Here is a 16652-nt window from a genome sequence, read left to right as displayed (position 1 = left end):
AGAATTACTATAAAATTAAATAACCTCATTTTTCCCCCTAGGAGGATTACCCAAGAAGCTAATTTTTTAGTTACAGAGAAAACTGGACAATATTCTACTACTGAAGGAAACAGTGAAAAAGGCACAATAAAGTAAATGCTTTACAAGATATTTGTAAATATTCTGCACGTGTAAAATATGTAAAACTTGGTTATTTTTATTAAATGTATTTTAAAACAAACAATTCTGATTTTCTGATTAGAGTGCAGTAGTAATAAAATAAGTCTGCTTCTCTGAAATGTAGAATTGAAAATGCATTAAGGAATCCTTAATAAAGATAATTATCAATTATTTTAATGATCTGGCCTATATAGCATTACAAATTTATAATAAAGGGGGTAGTATTTAAAAATGGAAAATTGGTTTTGGTCTCAAAATTTTATGAGTGGTAAGTAGACTGTAACTCTCATAGAGCATTTTTATTTTTACTTAGAACTTTTAAGTTTCTTCTATGTTATTACCTGTAAATCTAGTTTCTGTTTTAGCTGCCATATAATTTATAGCATATATCACATCTTTGATATCATATCTTACACATGCTCTATTTACAGACCATGTTATTTTTCTTTTGCTACATAAAAGTTACCATAAATGCAGCAGTTTAAAATAACACAAATTTATTGGCTCCCAGCCCTGTAGGTCAGATACCTCTCATCGATCAACTGTGATATTTTTTTTGTTTCTTTTGCATAAGCCAATATCAGGATGGCAGTTGGACTTTGTGCTCTTATTTGAGGCTCTAAGGTAGAATCTGCTTCCTAATTAATACAGTTCATGTCGTTTTAATGCACTTGCCTCTTATCCTTGCTAGTTGAAGGCAGTTCACTTGCCTTGTTGCATGTCACTCTCCATCTGGAAACCAGCAACAGTGTCAAATCTATGGCTTCCTGATCTGCTGCCAGTAGAGAAAATTCTTCCTTTTTTTTTAAGGACTCACCTGATAAACTAATGTCAGCTCACCAAAGGCTTAATTATAAGTCTTAAAATTCCCTTCATAGCAGTTCCTAGATTGAATGCTTGAATAATCAGGACAGGAATCTTGAGAGGGCCATCTTAAGAATTCTGTCACATGGACGTTTAGGTTATTTAAATTTTTCACAGTTGTAAAAAAAAAAAATGTTTATATGTACATGCAGGAGTTGTACATATTTAGAACTGTAATTGTGAGGTCACAGTTACACACTTGTATATTTTCAAGTAGCATTGATATTGCCATACTTCTGCAGAGTAGCTGTATCAATTTACACTCCCAGTAACTGCTCAGTAGTTCTTAAAAATGGAGAAGCCCCTTACCATACACTATATACAAAAGTTAACTCAGGAGTTCCCTATGGTCCAGTGGTGAAGACTCTGCTTTCACTTCCAAGGGCACAGATTCAGTCATTGGTTGGGGAGCTAAGATCCTGAAAGCCACATGCTGTGACTGAAAAAAATATATCAGAAAACCTAAACATGAGACCTAGAACTATAAAGATTCTTAGAAAATAACATAGGAGGAAAGCTTCATGACGTCAGGTTTGGCAGGGGCTTCCTGGATATGACCCCAAAAGCAGCAGCAACAAAAGTTAAAAAAGGACAGTTTGGACTGTATCAAAATTAAAAGCTTGTATGCCTCAAAGGAACATGATCGATGGAATGAAAAGGCAACTCCTATGGATTGAAAATATTTGCAAATCATGTATCTGATAAGGTTCATAGCCAGAATATGTGAAGAATATATGTTGTTATTGTGTGTGCTCAGTTGCTCAGTCATGTCCAACTCTTGGCCACCTCATGGACTGTAGCCCACCAGGCTCCTCTGTCCATGGGATTTTCCAGGTAAGAGTACTGGAACAGGTTGCCATTTCCTTCTCCAAGGGGATCTTCCCGAACCAGGGATCAAACCTGTATCTCTGGCATCTCTTGCATTGGCAGGCAGTTCTTTACTAATGGGCCACCTGGGAAGCTGTTGTTACAGCTCAACAACAACAACAAATCCAATTAAAAAATGGGCCAAGAACTTGAAATAGACATTTCACCAAAGATGCTATAGAAATGGCTAAAAAGCATGTGAGAAGATGCCCAAATCACGAATCATTAGGGAAATGCAAGTTAAAACCACAATGAGATATCACTTTAAACCTACTAAGATGGCAGTCACCAAAAATAAACAACTAACAAGTATTAGTGAGCATGTGGAGAAATCAGGAAACCCTTGTACACCATTGGCGGGAATGTATAAAAACACTGCAGCAGCTGTCGGAAACTAGTGTTTCTTCAAAAAGTTTAAAATGGAATTACCATATGATCCAGCATTTTCACTTCTGAGTATGTACCCCAAAAAGTTGAATGCAGGATCCCAAATGTATACATTCATTAACTTTTATGTAGGAATCTAGTTCACCTCATCATCTCATCTTTAACACTCATAATCTATCTTTTTTAAAAACTTTATTTTTTAATGGAGTGTAGCTGATTAACAACATGGTGACAGTTTCAGACGAACAGCAAAGGGGCTCAGCCATACTTATACATGTATCCATTCTCCCCCAAACTCCCCTCCTGTCCACGCTGCCACACAGTGTTGAGCAGAGTTCCCTGTAGCACTCAGTCTTTGAGGTCTTTGCTAATTTATCTCATTCTAATTTAGTTTTCTTTGATTTCTACTGTGTTGCTAATCATATATGATTCCGCCTTTGTGAACTGTTGATTCAGATTTTTTTTATACAATTTTTAAAGGTTACTTTCCATTTAGTTACTACAAATGTTTATATATGTGTGTGCTATATACATGCTCAGTTACTCAGTTGTGTCCAGCTCTTTGTGACCCGAAGAACTGTAGCCCGCCAGGCTCCTCTGTCCATGGGGATTGTCCAGGCAAGAACATTGGAGTGGGTGGCCCCACCCTCCTCCAGGGGGTCTTCCCAACCCAGGGATCAAACCCAGGTCTCCCACATTGCAGGCGGATTCTTTACTGTCTGAGCCACCAGGGAAGCCCAGGTATTACCAAGTACTGTTATACATGTTGTACAGTATACCCTTATGCCTGTCTCACACCCTGTAGTTTGTACCCCCACTCCCCTACCCCTGGATCCACCCCCATAACCACTACTTTGTTCTCTGTATTTGTGTCTGCTTTTTTGTTATATTCACTCGTTTGTCTATTTCACATATTAGTGATACCTTGCAGTGTTTGTCTTGCTCTCACTTCAGTTAGCATGATGCCCTCTGAGTCTATCCATGTTGCTTCAGATGGGGAGATCTTTTTTATGGCTGAATAGTATTGCACTGGTTTTCTAAGACAACTACATACTGTTTTCCCCAGTGGCTGTACACATTACATTCTCACCAGCTGTGCACAAGTGTCCCCTTCCTCCACACCCTCACTGCTTGTTACGTGTGTTTGATGATGGCCCTTCTGACAGGCATAAGGTGATATCTCATTGTGGTTTTGATTGGCATTTCCCTGACGATTAGTGATGCTGAGCATCTTTTCCTGTGCCTGTTGGCCATCTGCATTTCTTTGGAAAAATGTCTGTTCAGGTCTTCTGCCCATTTTTAAATTGGATTGCCTTTTTTTTTTTGCTGTTGGGTTATATGAGCTGTTTATGTATGTTGGATATTAAACTCTTTGTCATATCATTTGCAAGTATTTTCTCCTATTCAGCAAGTTGTTTCTTCATTTTGTCTATGGTTTCCTTTGCTCTGCAAAAGCTTTTACGTTTAATTAGGCCCCATTTATTTTTGCTTTTGTTTACTTGATGAAATTTAATTCTTTGTCCTTGATCAGTTGGAATATTACAAATTTTATCAATTTATGTGTTTGTTTTAAACACATTTAAAAAGAACCTTTCTAGTTTTTGCAATTTGATTTTTTTTTATGCTTCTCTTTTTGGTATTATTAAATAATCCCAGATCCTTCCTTTCCCTACCTTGAAAATTATTATATATACTAGACTGTGTATGGACTTTATCTTATTCTCATTGACCTGCTGTTTCCACACTGCTTTGAATAATGTAGCGTTGTATTACTGTCAGGACAATATATTTTTTAATTAAATGTAATTTTTATTTTGGAGTATAGTTGATAAATATACTTTGATATCTGGTAACAGTAGATCCTCATTATTCTTCCCTTTTTCAAAATGTATTTGCCAATTTTTCAGCTTTTGTTAGTAATGACTACCAGTGTGGTTCCTGTAACACAACTATAAATGGTTTATATTGTTACCTTATTACCCTATTGTGTTCATCTATTTAAATAGTAGTATCTTTTCGTAACTGCTGAAAGTGCAGTGCATTTCCTGTGCCATCATTGTGATGCTTTGTGATTAATATAGTAATATTCCCAAAAGGTATTGAAAATTATTACTATGTAATATTTTTAGGAAGAGAACATTTTAAATGGCCTAAAATTCAGCATTAAGACCAAGAAGTTAATTTAGAGGTATTTATAAGTGCCAGAATTCTGGGTAGATCTGGCTATAAAATGTCACTACTCTAACAAAAAAATCAGCTGTAAAGGAAAGTTGCTAGCAATGACTTTGTACTTCTGCCAAATTCCTATCATAATAACATTTTTATTGCAGTTAAGGAAATTATTTTTAAGCTTTATATGGGAAATAAAAAACAGAACTAGAACAAGATAAATGTATTCCAAAAATTAACATTGAGTCATTCCTTTTGTTGCTTGAGCCAAAGATCCCTATAGTCAACAATCTGTTTAGTCAATCTAAATAAATATTTTTTCCTCAAAAATCACTATTTCTTTTAAGATTTTGGGAAATGCTGAAAATTTCATATAACATAGTAATGTAATTTATAAATAAAATGCATCAACACAGAATACTAATAAATTTCTTATAGAAAACATTTATTTAATTAAGTTGCCTCCTAAAATTTAGAAATACCTAGAAAACATACAACTTCTGAAAATGTAGCAATATTTACAAGGCCCTTTTTCAAAGTCTCAATATCAACATCTCTCAGTTCTAATTTCATCTGATTTATCTTCAATACATATTTGATGGCAAAGAATGGGACCTTTTAAGAGTTCTTGTGTACTTTTGATCTGTTTGAAAGTGCTGAATTGAACAAATGCAGCCCACAGAATTAAAAATTTGAACACCTGAATGTACAGGATCACATGAAACAGGGAATTCTAAAATTTTCTGCCAGGGGTTTTTTAATGTAAAACTGTCTTTCATAGAATTTCTTTCTTTAATCTCTTTTGAAGTGGTGTCTTTGTCTTCCAAAGCCCGAGCAAGCATGTAACTCACTTTCCTTTGATGAGCCAAAGCTTCTTCTTTATCATTCAACTGCATGCAGAGAAAGTAAAAATGTACCAGTTAGTCAGTAAATCAGAATACAGAGCTGTAGTCAGGAGTATTTCATGAAAATTAAATTTAGTCTTCAATCTGTCCAGTCAGTCAATATGAATAAATTAATTTAGGTCCACTAATTCCTCAGCATTGTGCTACATGTTATTGAAGATTTTCTTTTTTTTAGGAAGAATAGAAAACAGCATTCCTTCTGCCGAAAAAAATGTTTAAGTCGTTTGGAGAGAAGTATATATTTACATGGGGTGTGTGTATATATGTATATATAATGCTAACATGTACTTAACTCTGAAAGAATGAAGTTATTTATAAAATTGTGTTATATATTTATATGCAATAAATAACTTTGATAATACTCTTCTATAGATACGTATGTTCATATAACATGAGTTTCTTAGTTTAGTCATCTATGAAATTGAGGATAACAGGACTGATGACAGTGTTGTGGTAATGATTACAGGATACGATGCATGAGGATGTGCTTTGAACACTTAAAAAAAATCCTAAATGTATAAAAGTCTTGTCATGAACTATGCATAAGTGCTGATGATGGAGATGCCTGGACTTAATTACAGAGAGCCTCCTCTTTTTCAGAGGTGGAACTTTATTAAAGTTGCACAGGAGGAACCTAGAAGGGGGAATTGGAAAGCGTGTGTGGGGTGTTCAAGATGATAAAAATTCCAGAAAATGGTACCTCAACTGGGAAAAGAGCATAAATGTCAAGTATACTGCGATAAAGAGTTGAATTAATAGGAAGCAAAAAGATTAGCTCATCCACAACCTCTAACAACAAAGAAAGCAAAGATACTAACCAAGTCTATTAGCATCTTAAAGATTTCCTGAGGATCGTCCTGGTCGTTGGTACTCTTAGAACTGTTTTCTGAAGGGAGCATACCCAACAATTTCTGCCCTAAGGTCTTCTTACTCCCTTGGGATAGTGACCCTAAAATAGAACATGAAAATCCAGTTGAGACATAAAAAGACACACACTGACATGCTTCCAGGAAAAGAGGTAAGTGTGAACCAAGGTTAATTCATTCCTAAATCAATCAGGACCTTGTCCTCTTCAGGGACCCTCCAGCATGAGTGAGGCAGGCAGCACAGTGCAGTGGGAAAAATGGACTTTAGAGCCAGCAGCAAACGCAGGTGAGAGACCACAGTTTGAGAACCCAGAGCAGCGCCCTGCACTCATTGCTCAGCCCATGGGAGAATGCAGCCCTTGCTACCCAACTCAAGTCCTCCAGAGGAACCAGCGATCCACATTTGTATGTGAAATCTTCTGATGTAAAGGTCAGCCACCTACCCACATTGAGAACACTCCCAGCAAAACATACCTGCAGACAGGTGGCCTCTGAACCATGCAAACTGCTTTAGAGCCAGAAAAAAACCTGGACTTGAATCCCCATTTAGCCACTTCAGAAGGGTATCACTTTAGAATGAAGTTCTCTAAGCTACATGCCCTCAGCTCTAGAACGAGAATAATAGTCCCTATGCTCTATTGCTGGGCTGCTGTGCCATTTAAATAATAGAGCATGGCTGGGAGAGGGGAGTGGTATTGAATGAGTACAGGGTTTCTGTTTGGGAAGATGAAAAAGTTCAGGAGATGGATGATGGTGATGATTATACAACAATGTGAACAGACTTAATGAGACTTAAAAATGGTTAAAATGCTAAGATTTATGTATAATTATCACCATTAAACCACACAGTTGGGAAAGCACCTAGCCCGGGTACTGACATAATGCTTAAAAGTCCACATTTCTGCAGTATGTATGCTGATATTCTTCATCCATCAAAAGGATGCAGTTTGTAGCAGAAAATACGAAGTCATAGATTTATATACCAAGAAAGTTTTAGATGAACTCCAAAGGGACAATTCCCTTTCTACCCATTCCTGATAAACCACAGTGACGGCTTCACACCTGACATTTGCCAGTGGCAACGGTGGCAAAGGGGGAAAGCCAGACAAGTTGACTGGCTCATCAATCCTGAGAGTGAATGAATGTGTCTCTATTTTTAATCTAAAAAAAGAAGAAATATGTTTATGAGCTATCTCTCAGGACTTGTCTAAGCTGCCAAATCAAGAAAAGTTAATATACTGTTAACCACAAATAAAAAAATGACCTGTAACAATCATTTTGCAACAAATTATTGAAGAATATTAATAAAGTGAATCAAAGTCTTGTCACTAAGAAGGGCTTCCCCAGTGGCTCAGCAGTAAAGAATCTGCCTGCAGCGCAGGAGCCAAAGGAGGCGTGGCTTCAGGCCATGGGTGGGGAAGCTTCCCCTGGAGAAGGGCATGGCAGCTCACTCCAGTATTCTTGCCTGGAGAATCCCATGGACAGAGCCTGGCGGGCTACACTCCATAGGACCACAAAGAATCAGACACAACTGAAGCGACTTGGCACACATGCTTGTCTCTAAGAAACTCAGAGCTAGTAACGCTTTTATGGACTTGTAAAGACTTTTCAGAGACGAACCAATTATTTTAAATATTGCTTCCAGTCTCAGTAACTTATGGAAAGCAAAGACTGTACCTCTCAAATCATGTTTTCAATGGAAAAGTTCCTGAATTCTGTAAATAGGCAAGGCAGGAATTCTGGAATATTAAATGAATACAGGCGCTGAAATGAATATGGATCTACCTCTCTTGTTTCCTCTTTCTCCCTATTCTCTCTCTGCATGTGTGTTCAGTTGTGTCCAACTCTTTTCGTCCACATGGGCTGTAGCCTGCCAGGCTCCTGTGTCCCTGGGATTTTTCCAGGCAAGAATGCTGGAGTGGGTAGCCATTTCCTCCTCCCGGGGATCTTCCCAACCCAGGGATTAAACTTGCGTCTCTTGCGTCTCCTGCATTGGCAGGTGGATTCTTTACCACCAAGCCACCTGGGTAGCCCATGCCCATGGAGGACTTAGCCATTATACTTGCTCATCAGCCTCTGTAAATCTCAGAAGAAACAACTTCAAAAGTTAGTTTCAGGATAAAGTGGAATGCTTGTTGAAGAATCAGAGTTGACGAGTATCATTTTCCCCCATTTGTCCTGACTTCCACCTGACTCTAAATACACAGCTTTTATAATCTGCTTTCACCCACTTTCACAGTTCTTCTTTACCACTTCTGTTTTTATTATCCCTTATTTCTTACCACTTCAGCAAAGAGATGGGTAAAGTTTAATGAAGCTAAACTTCACAACACTTGACCCATATACTAATACTAATATGCACTGTTTGAAAAGAAATATTTAAAACAGAATAAGTATTATATATTAAAAGTTTCATATGTAAATACTGTAAGATTCTTCTTGGTCCTAAATTCATCTGAAAATGAGAGAGACTGGGATTAGGATTATGGATTTTAACAAATTAAAAAAGATTTAGAAATAGGGTCATTTCAGAATTTTAATAATAAAAATTTACACTTCTTAATAAACCACTTCAATCATGACTGATAAATGGTTTCAAATTGGAATTTTAAATGGAAACAAAATGAGTTCTACTGAATAATACTTATAAATGAAAATTGAGATTGACCATTAAGAGAAACTAATTTCTAAAAAGTAATACCTATTTGTATATATTGGACAGTCTACATACTTCAATGACAATTTGATTCTCTCATGGCATTTGTATATATTTTGTTTACACTTATACCATAATGACTCAAAAATGGCCATGAACTTTTTGACAGGCTTGTAAACCAAAATCTAAACCTTAATTTGTTTCACTTTTTATAAGAATATATTGATTTGTCCAATTTGAGTTTCCTCTACTGCTCAGTGTGTCCTTCCAGAAACACACATTTCAATAAAGTTTACTTAGGTAAGTTTGATGTTGGGTTTCACTCTCATTTTTCCCTTTAATCATCTAGCACTCATTATAAATTCTTCCCACTGAGCACAGTCTTGTTTAAATGAAATAGAAGAGTACTAAAGTAGAGTCTCCTGTTATTTTATGATTTCATTTCCATAGGTAACATTCAGCGACCCACTTTGTCCCCACAGTTGCTAAATTTTTAGATAAATCATATCTGAAATTTCAATTATATTCACCATATTATGCTTAGTTATAACTAAAAACAAATTATACCTGATTATTACCGTTATAATTCATATTTACCATTTTCTTTAAGGTGCTTCCAACTTATCCATTTTGTTGCTTTCTTACACATTTTATCCGTTTGTGTCAATCTTAGTGCCTGGTCATTTTTCCTCATTAATTGTTGCTCAAATGCAATTCTGAATGCATCTGCCATTATGTAGGCTTCTTCTTTACTCTTCTGCAGAAGTTCCATCTGGTTTTGAAAGAAAGTTTGAGAGGTGTTAGAGGCAAAGGCAGTGGCACTCCACTCCAGTACTCTTGCCTGGAGAATCCCATGGGCAGAGGAGCCTGGGAGGCTGCAGTCCACGGGGTCGCTAAAAGTCAGACACAACTGAGCGACTTCACTTTCACTTTTCACTTTCATGCATTAGAAAAGGAAATGGCAACCCACTCCAGTGTTCTTGCCTGGAGAATCCCAGGGATGGGGGAGCCTGGTGGCCTGCCGTCTCTGGGGTTGCACAGAGTTGGACACGACTGAAGCAACTTAGCAGCAGTAGCAGCAGCAGAGGCAAAACCAGGGCTTCCCAGGTGGCTCAGTGGTGAAGAATCTGCCTACCAATGCAGGAGCCGCAGGAGACACGTGTCAGCAGGTTCAACCCCAGAATCAGAAGATCCCCTGGAGTAGGAAATGGCAACCCACTCCAGGATTCTAGCCGGGATAACCCGATGCAGCCTAGCAGGCTACAGTCAATGGGGTCACTAAGAGTTGGACGCAAAACCAGAACAATTTTTTTTTTACCTTATTACCAACTGCTGAGTCAGGATAGCAAATGCAGTCTTACCACTGAGTGGAGTTGAGTGCATATCCGTGACCTATTGCATCTGTTTAATCTAATTAGTACTTGCCAACTAGATTACTGGAAGTTTCCCTTATGCCTGTCAGCTCCTTGGTAATCCAACTCTCAGACTTCATTATCAAGACAGGCCCTGTGTGTGCCCTTCCCAACAAGGAAGCAGGGAGGATGCCAAATGCCACATTTCAGTTCTGCCTTGGGCCATTCCAGACAATACCACTAAAATAATTATGAATACCATCTTTCAGATACCTCCCACTGGTCTTTGTAATCTTATGCTTTTCCTAATGAATTTGTAATGTTTAGCTGCTTGCTTTCACATATATACTGAAGACTAAATTCCATACCTTCAATAAATATATTCTAAAAATTATGGTCCACATTATATTTATTATTAAAGCCTAATAATGGCAGCTATCATTTGATTAAATGCCAGGCATGGCCATATGCTAAACATTGTAGGTGCTGTATTTCTTACAACAAACCTCCAAGCCAGTTATTACCCTCCATTTAACACACATCCAGAGCCACAAAGGAGGAAAGTGACGGAGCTGAGATTCCAACCTAGATCTGGCTGGCACAGAGGTTCCTTCCACTATACCTTGCAGCTTTTCTAAGACGCTTCATGTTTATCTGTTAATCGGTGCTGTGCATCCTGATGATTTTAAGCACTTTTCCTCCATGTATAGACAACAGAAAGAAGAACTTAGGCAATACTAACTAATACAGAGGCAAACAACTTTACGGTTACAGTATCGTGCCAAGTACTATTTGTATTTTGGAACCGTGTAAACCTGTTTTTTATACATTAATGTTACTAATATCATTTAAAACTAAGGATAAGTTACATAGCCAGTGACTACCAATGAAGCTAATTACTGCATATACTTCCATTTACTCATCTTCATACAGTAAGTCCCCTACATACAAATGAGTTCCATTCCAAGATCACATTCATAAGTGCAACAAAGTTAGCCTAGGTACCCAGATAATACAATCAGCTATATACCACTGCTTTTACACTTGCTTCCAGACATCCTGGGCTTGAAATAAAGATCTGTACTCCGTATAGCCATGTACAGTAATGTACACAAAAGCACAAGCCCTTGTAGAGGATGCATGCACGTGACTACACCAGACACATGTGAACTCACGTGACTGGACGTGGGAAGGCACACTCGCATCTCTCAAAGTTAGCAACTTGAAGGCTCGTATGTAGGGAACTTACTGTATGAACAGAGAAACAACCAAAGCTTTCACTGTTTTTACCTCCTGTTTGAGCTGCAGGAGCATTTTCCGAGTGGACGCGGCCAGTCTGGCACAAGCACAGGGGCTCCCTCTGGGACGGTGACAAAGGCAAGCTCCCAGCACTGCAAGCTTCAAATCCCAAAGAATTATCCATTACCAAGTGTAACACTGCTGACCCATACACAAACACGGGGCACTCACAAACCCACTGCACATTTCAGACAAGCATCTCATTCAAAGAAACTACGAAAGAAAACAAAAATAGGAAGCTGAGACCATGATTTCAGGACCCAAGTGGAAATTAATTACAAACAAGCAGAGACTGGTATTACAAGGAACAAAAACCTAAAGGAATTCTACATTCTTTTCAGTCTTCAAAACCTTTCACTTTGTATCAGTTTCCTATACCTCTGAGTCCTTGGCAGGAACTTGACCTAACGAAGTAAATATAAACCTCTATCATATGGATTTTCTGTGACTGGGCTTGGCCCTGCCGCCCAGCATTGATTACTGTCAGGTCCCGCAAATGGTAGTTTTTAACACTGATGAGGAATACGATCATCCTGCCACTCCTAAAAAAGACGCCCTGTGATCATGTAATACATTCTTAAATACTTCCTGGCTCACCCAATGTTCTGGAATTGCATAAGGCCCGGATTCCTCAAAACCTGTCTTTGGATCACAATGAAGAAACTAGTCCATCTGGGTCACTTTACCCACTGCTGGGCATACACACTGAGGAAACCAGAAGGGAAAGAGACACGTGTACCCCAATGTTCATCGCAGCACTGTTTATAATAGCCAGGACATGGAAGCAACCTAGATGTCCATCAGCAGAGGAATGGATAAGAAAGCTGTGGTACATATACACAATGGAGTATTACTCAGCCATTAAAAAGAATACATTTGAATCAGTTCTAATGAGGTGGATGAAACTGGAGCCTATTATACAGAGTGAAGTAAGCCAGAAAGAAAAACATCAATACAGTATACTAACGCATATATATGGAATTTAGAAAGATGGTAACAATAACCCGGTGTACGAGACAGCAAAAGAGACACTGATGTATAGAACAGTCTTATGGACTCTGTGGGAGAGGGAGAGGGTGGGAAGATTTGGGAGAATGACATTGAAACATGTAAAATATCATGCAAGAAACGAGTTGCCAGTCCAGGTTCGATGCACGATACTGGATGCTTGGGGCTAGTGCACTGGGACGACCCAGAGGGAGGGTATGGGGAGGGAGGAGGGTTCAGGATGGGGAACACATGTATACTTGTGGCGGATTCATTTTGATATTTGGCAAAACTAATACAATTATGTAAAGTTTAAAAATAAAATAAAATTTTTTAAAAATAAAGAAAAAAAAAAGAAAAGTAAGAACTGTTGTACTTTTTCTTAAAACTCATTTTGACAACTAACCCCAAGTTGCTTTCCCAACATACTCCAATTTAATGGGGACAGTCTATGTAAGATATTGGGCCATATCTTTTAAAGTTTCATGTGAAACTTACTACAAATTATTGTCGAAGCTTCCTGCTGCTGTTAATTTTATATGAATGGACTGGCTTAAAATAGAATCTTATTTTACAGACTGTTTAGAGAAGAAGAGTCCACTGTCTCTCTTAGGGTAAAGGCTATTTCAGAAAATTCCTTCTCGCATGGAAGATAACTGAAGTACATAGCTTTCGGCTGACTTGAGTGGTTATATGGCTGATTGGTATCTTCCCTCTTCCCTTTTCAACCTCCAACTACTCATATTGTTCCTGCGAAAGTTGCCAGCAACCAGTTTCAGATCGCAAGTTTTCTGCAAGGACCTCTCAGTCCCAGTTCTCTGCCCTTACCTCAGTGCCCCTCCATCAGCTGGCTCAGGGCCCTTGTTCCTGCCTGTTATAAGGTTACTTACGATAGCCTACTCAGGATTATAATAAGGCACACTTATTCTGAACTCTCTCTCAGTTCAGTTTCTTGTATGTTTCTCTTTTTTTGCTAATACACTAGTTTTCCACCCAGGCAGTAGAGCATGGTGATCAAAAGCACAGACTCTAAACTCTACCTGGGTGTAAATCCCAGTTCCACCACTTACCAGCTCTGTGACTGTGAGCAAATTACTGAACCCTTCTGTGCTTCTGTTAACCTCATTTGTAAAATAAGGATTTAATAGTACTCACCTTATTTGGTAGTTGTGAGAATTAAATGTATAAATCTATGCAAAGCACCCAGAACAGTATCTGGTGCTTACTAAGGACTATGTATTTGCTATTATGAGTAGTAGTTACTTTATTTGAAGTTCTATAATAAGTGAATGGCTACTCCCTCTCACTGATGTTTATTTCTCATGAGTCCCCAGGACCCTTTTTATCTTATCAGCCAAACTTCTACCTTGTAAGACATTTCACACCTCAGCAAGCAAACAGCAAGGCATCAGCAGATCTTTATCCTGAACCTGGCTCAACCCCAGACTGACTGCGTCACTTCAGGGAGGTAAATGAAACTGAGCCTGAGTTTCCTCTGTAAAATGGGGCTGATAACTGCTTTGCAGGCTTCACAAGACCATTACAAAGATCAGATTTTAAAATGTGTGGGAAAGTACTCTGCCATGGTAAGCCTCTACCCGGAGAGATACTACTAACTAGTTTCTCCTGAAGCTAGACAAAGGAAATAAAAGGAGCAGGAAGCAGCAAGCTCATCCCCTAATGCCCAAAGGGTACAGTACCTGCAAGGTTGAAGAGGGGACACAGGCCTCTCACCCTCAGTCTCAAGGTGCTAAGCACGCTGCTGTTGTAGACATGGAGGTGATGGCGATCACAGAAACAGAACACAAGTGAAAAATTCCCTTCTGCTAAATTTTCATAACTGCTTACCTACCTCAAGGCCTGAAACCTCTGAAAAGCCACTTCTATCCTGGCAGGTGTCTTCCTGAGCCATGTGCTGCTGCTGTTTAATATCAAGCATGGCAAGTACCTCCAAATACTGTTGATTCAAAACTGGGGAAGGGCCATGTAAGAGAGAAAGTGTTAGTCACGAGGTCCAACTCGAGCTTCACCTAATCCACCTAAACTAGCATCATATACTTATTTCCTCTAAGCAAGGGATATACAGTTACCCACAAAATCTGCCTCCAGCCAGAAAATCTACCTGAAAGAATAGTGGGTATTAAGCAGGTATTAATACACATGTGCATGCGTACTTAGTCATGTTCGACTCTTTGCGACCTCATGGACTGTAGCCCGCCAGGCTCCTCTCTCCACAGGATTTCCCATGCTGGAGTAGGTTGTGATTTCCTCCTCCAGGGGATCTTCCCGAGCCAGGGACTGAACTCCAGTCTCCTGCATCGGCAGGCACATTCTTTACCACTGAGTCATGTAAATACACGTGTTGAGTTCAGTTCAGTTGCTCAGTCGTGTCCAACTCTGCGACCCCATGAACTGCGCACTCCAGGCCTCCCTGTCCATCACCAACTCCCGGAGTTCACCCAAACCCATGTCCATCGAGTCAGTGATGCCATCCAGCCATCTCATCCTCTGTCGTCCCCTTCTCCTCCTGCCCCTAATTGTTCCTAGCATCAGTCTTTTCCAATGAGTCAACTCTTCACATGAGGTGGCCAAAGTACTGGAGTTTCAGCTTTAGCATCAGTCCTTCCAATGAACACCCAGGACTGATCTCCTTTAGGGTGGACTGGTTGGATCTCCTTGCAGTCCAAGGGACTCTCAAGAGTCTTCTCCAACACCACAGTTCAAAAGCATCAATTCTTTGGCACTCAGCTTTCTTCACAGTCCAACCCTCACATCCATACATGACCACTGGAAAAACCATACCCTTGACTAGACGGACGTGCAACACTAGATAAAAATGTTAATTTAAAAAAATAATTGTATTTATTTTCGGCCAGGCTGGGTCTTTGCTGCTGCGCGGGCTTTCCTCTAGTTGTGGCAAGCGAGGACTGTTCTCTAGTTTTGGTACACAGGCTTCTCACTGTGGTAGCTTCTCTTGCTCCGGAGCATGGGCTCCAGGGCACATGGGCTTCAGTAGTTGCAGCTCCCAGGCTTGAGAGCACAGGCTCAGGAGCTTGGTGCACCGGCTTAGCTGCTCCAAGGTATGTAGGATCATTCCCAGGCCAGAGACTGAACCCACGTCTCCTGCATTGGCAGGCAGATTCTTTACCACTGAGCCACCAGCGAAGGCCAAAATGTTATTTTTAATGTGGAAGGATCTTAACTGCAACTGAAGTCTGGTCGTCATTTGCTCAAAAAAAATTTGTAGGATTTTCAAAAAGAGATATACAGTATCCACACTGTGAGACAATCAGACAATGAAATCGCATATGCTACATTAATGTACTGTCTGTATTAAATTAATGTACCGTACCAGCTCTCTAAATGCTATCAGACTTTTGTTTTAGTTAAGAGTTTTCATAAGAGGCTCTTAACCCAAATACTTAGAACAAGAGGGGTCCTGCTATTTACTACAGAGCAGAAAACAGAGTAACTTTTCCTCTCTTCTTGCAGGGTAGAAGGATGGGGAGGAAGGGCAGGGCTAGTGGTTAGCAGTTTCTGTCCTGGCATGAACCCAACAAGAGGGAAATCACTATCTGCTCAGATCACTGGTGTGGAGAAGCAGGTCTGTGCCTGCAGTTCTCACCCGGGGCATCGCCACACTTCACTTACTGCCCTGTGGAAAGTGCTGCTCTTGGGCCCGTGGCCCAGTTGGGCACTCATCCCTTTCAAGCCACCACTTTAAAAAATAGCTTCTGCTGGGAATTCCCTGGCAGTCAGGTGGTTAGGACTCCAGGCTCTCAGTGCCAAGAACTCAGGTTTGATCCCCGGTCAGGGAACTAAGATCCCACATGCCGCGGGACAGCTAAGCCCGGGCGCCACAACTGCCGAACCCTTGTGCCTAGAGCCCGTGCTCCGCAACAGGAGAAGCTACTGCAATGAGGAGCCTCGCAACGCAACACAGTAGCCCCTGCTCAACACAGCTAGAGAAAGCCCTAGTGTAGCAAAGACCCCATGCAGCCAAAAATATATATATATATTTTTTTTTTTAGTTGGGCGCTAGGGGAGTGCGCCAGGCCACGTGTGCGGACGCCTGGCAGGTCACGTGACCGGGCACGTGGCGGGAGTGGGGAGTGTTGGGGCGCCCAAAAATATATTTTTA

General features: G+C 39.8%; 2 protein-coding genes across 6 annotated transcripts in view; one reads left to right on the top strand and one right to left on the bottom strand.

The window, feature by feature from the left end:
* CDK7 (cyclin dependent kinase 7) overlaps positions 1–5712 on the top strand; it is a 33684-nt gene extending 27972 nt beyond the window's left edge. For all 3 annotated transcript variants that reach the window (XM_061393353.1, XM_061393355.1, XM_061393354.1), the window contains one exon: positions 42–5712. In XM_061393353.1, the coding sequence (XP_061249337.1) occupies positions 42–70 (29 nt within the window). In that variant the 3' untranslated portion in view covers positions 71–5712. The remainder of the gene's footprint in view (positions 1–41) is intronic.
* Positions 4871–16652, bottom strand: part of CCDC125 (coiled-coil domain containing 125) — a 32378-nt gene continuing 20596 nt past the window's right edge. For all 3 annotated transcript variants that reach the window (XM_061393352.1, XM_061393350.1, XM_061393351.1), the window contains exons 8-12: positions 14364–14482; positions 11516–11623; positions 9471–9645; positions 6170–6300; positions 4871–5336 (exon numbers count right to left, since the gene is read on the bottom strand). In XM_061393352.1, coding sequence (XP_061249336.1) covers positions 5031–5336; positions 6170–6300; positions 9471–9645; positions 11516–11623; positions 14364–14482 — 839 coding nt within the window. In that variant the 3' untranslated portion in view covers positions 4871–5030. The remainder of the gene's footprint in view (positions 5337–6169; positions 6301–9470; positions 9646–11515; positions 11624–14363; positions 14483–16652) is intronic.

Source organism: Bos javanicus, chromosome 20 (genome assembly GCF_032452875.1).
Source record: "Bos javanicus breed banteng chromosome 20, ARS-OSU_banteng_1.0, whole genome shotgun sequence".
Lineage (NCBI taxonomy): Eukaryota > Metazoa > Chordata > Mammalia > Artiodactyla > Bovidae > Bos > Bos javanicus.
The sequence above is the reverse complement of the archived record's forward strand: the minus strand, read 5'-3'. Positions and strand labels throughout refer to the sequence as shown.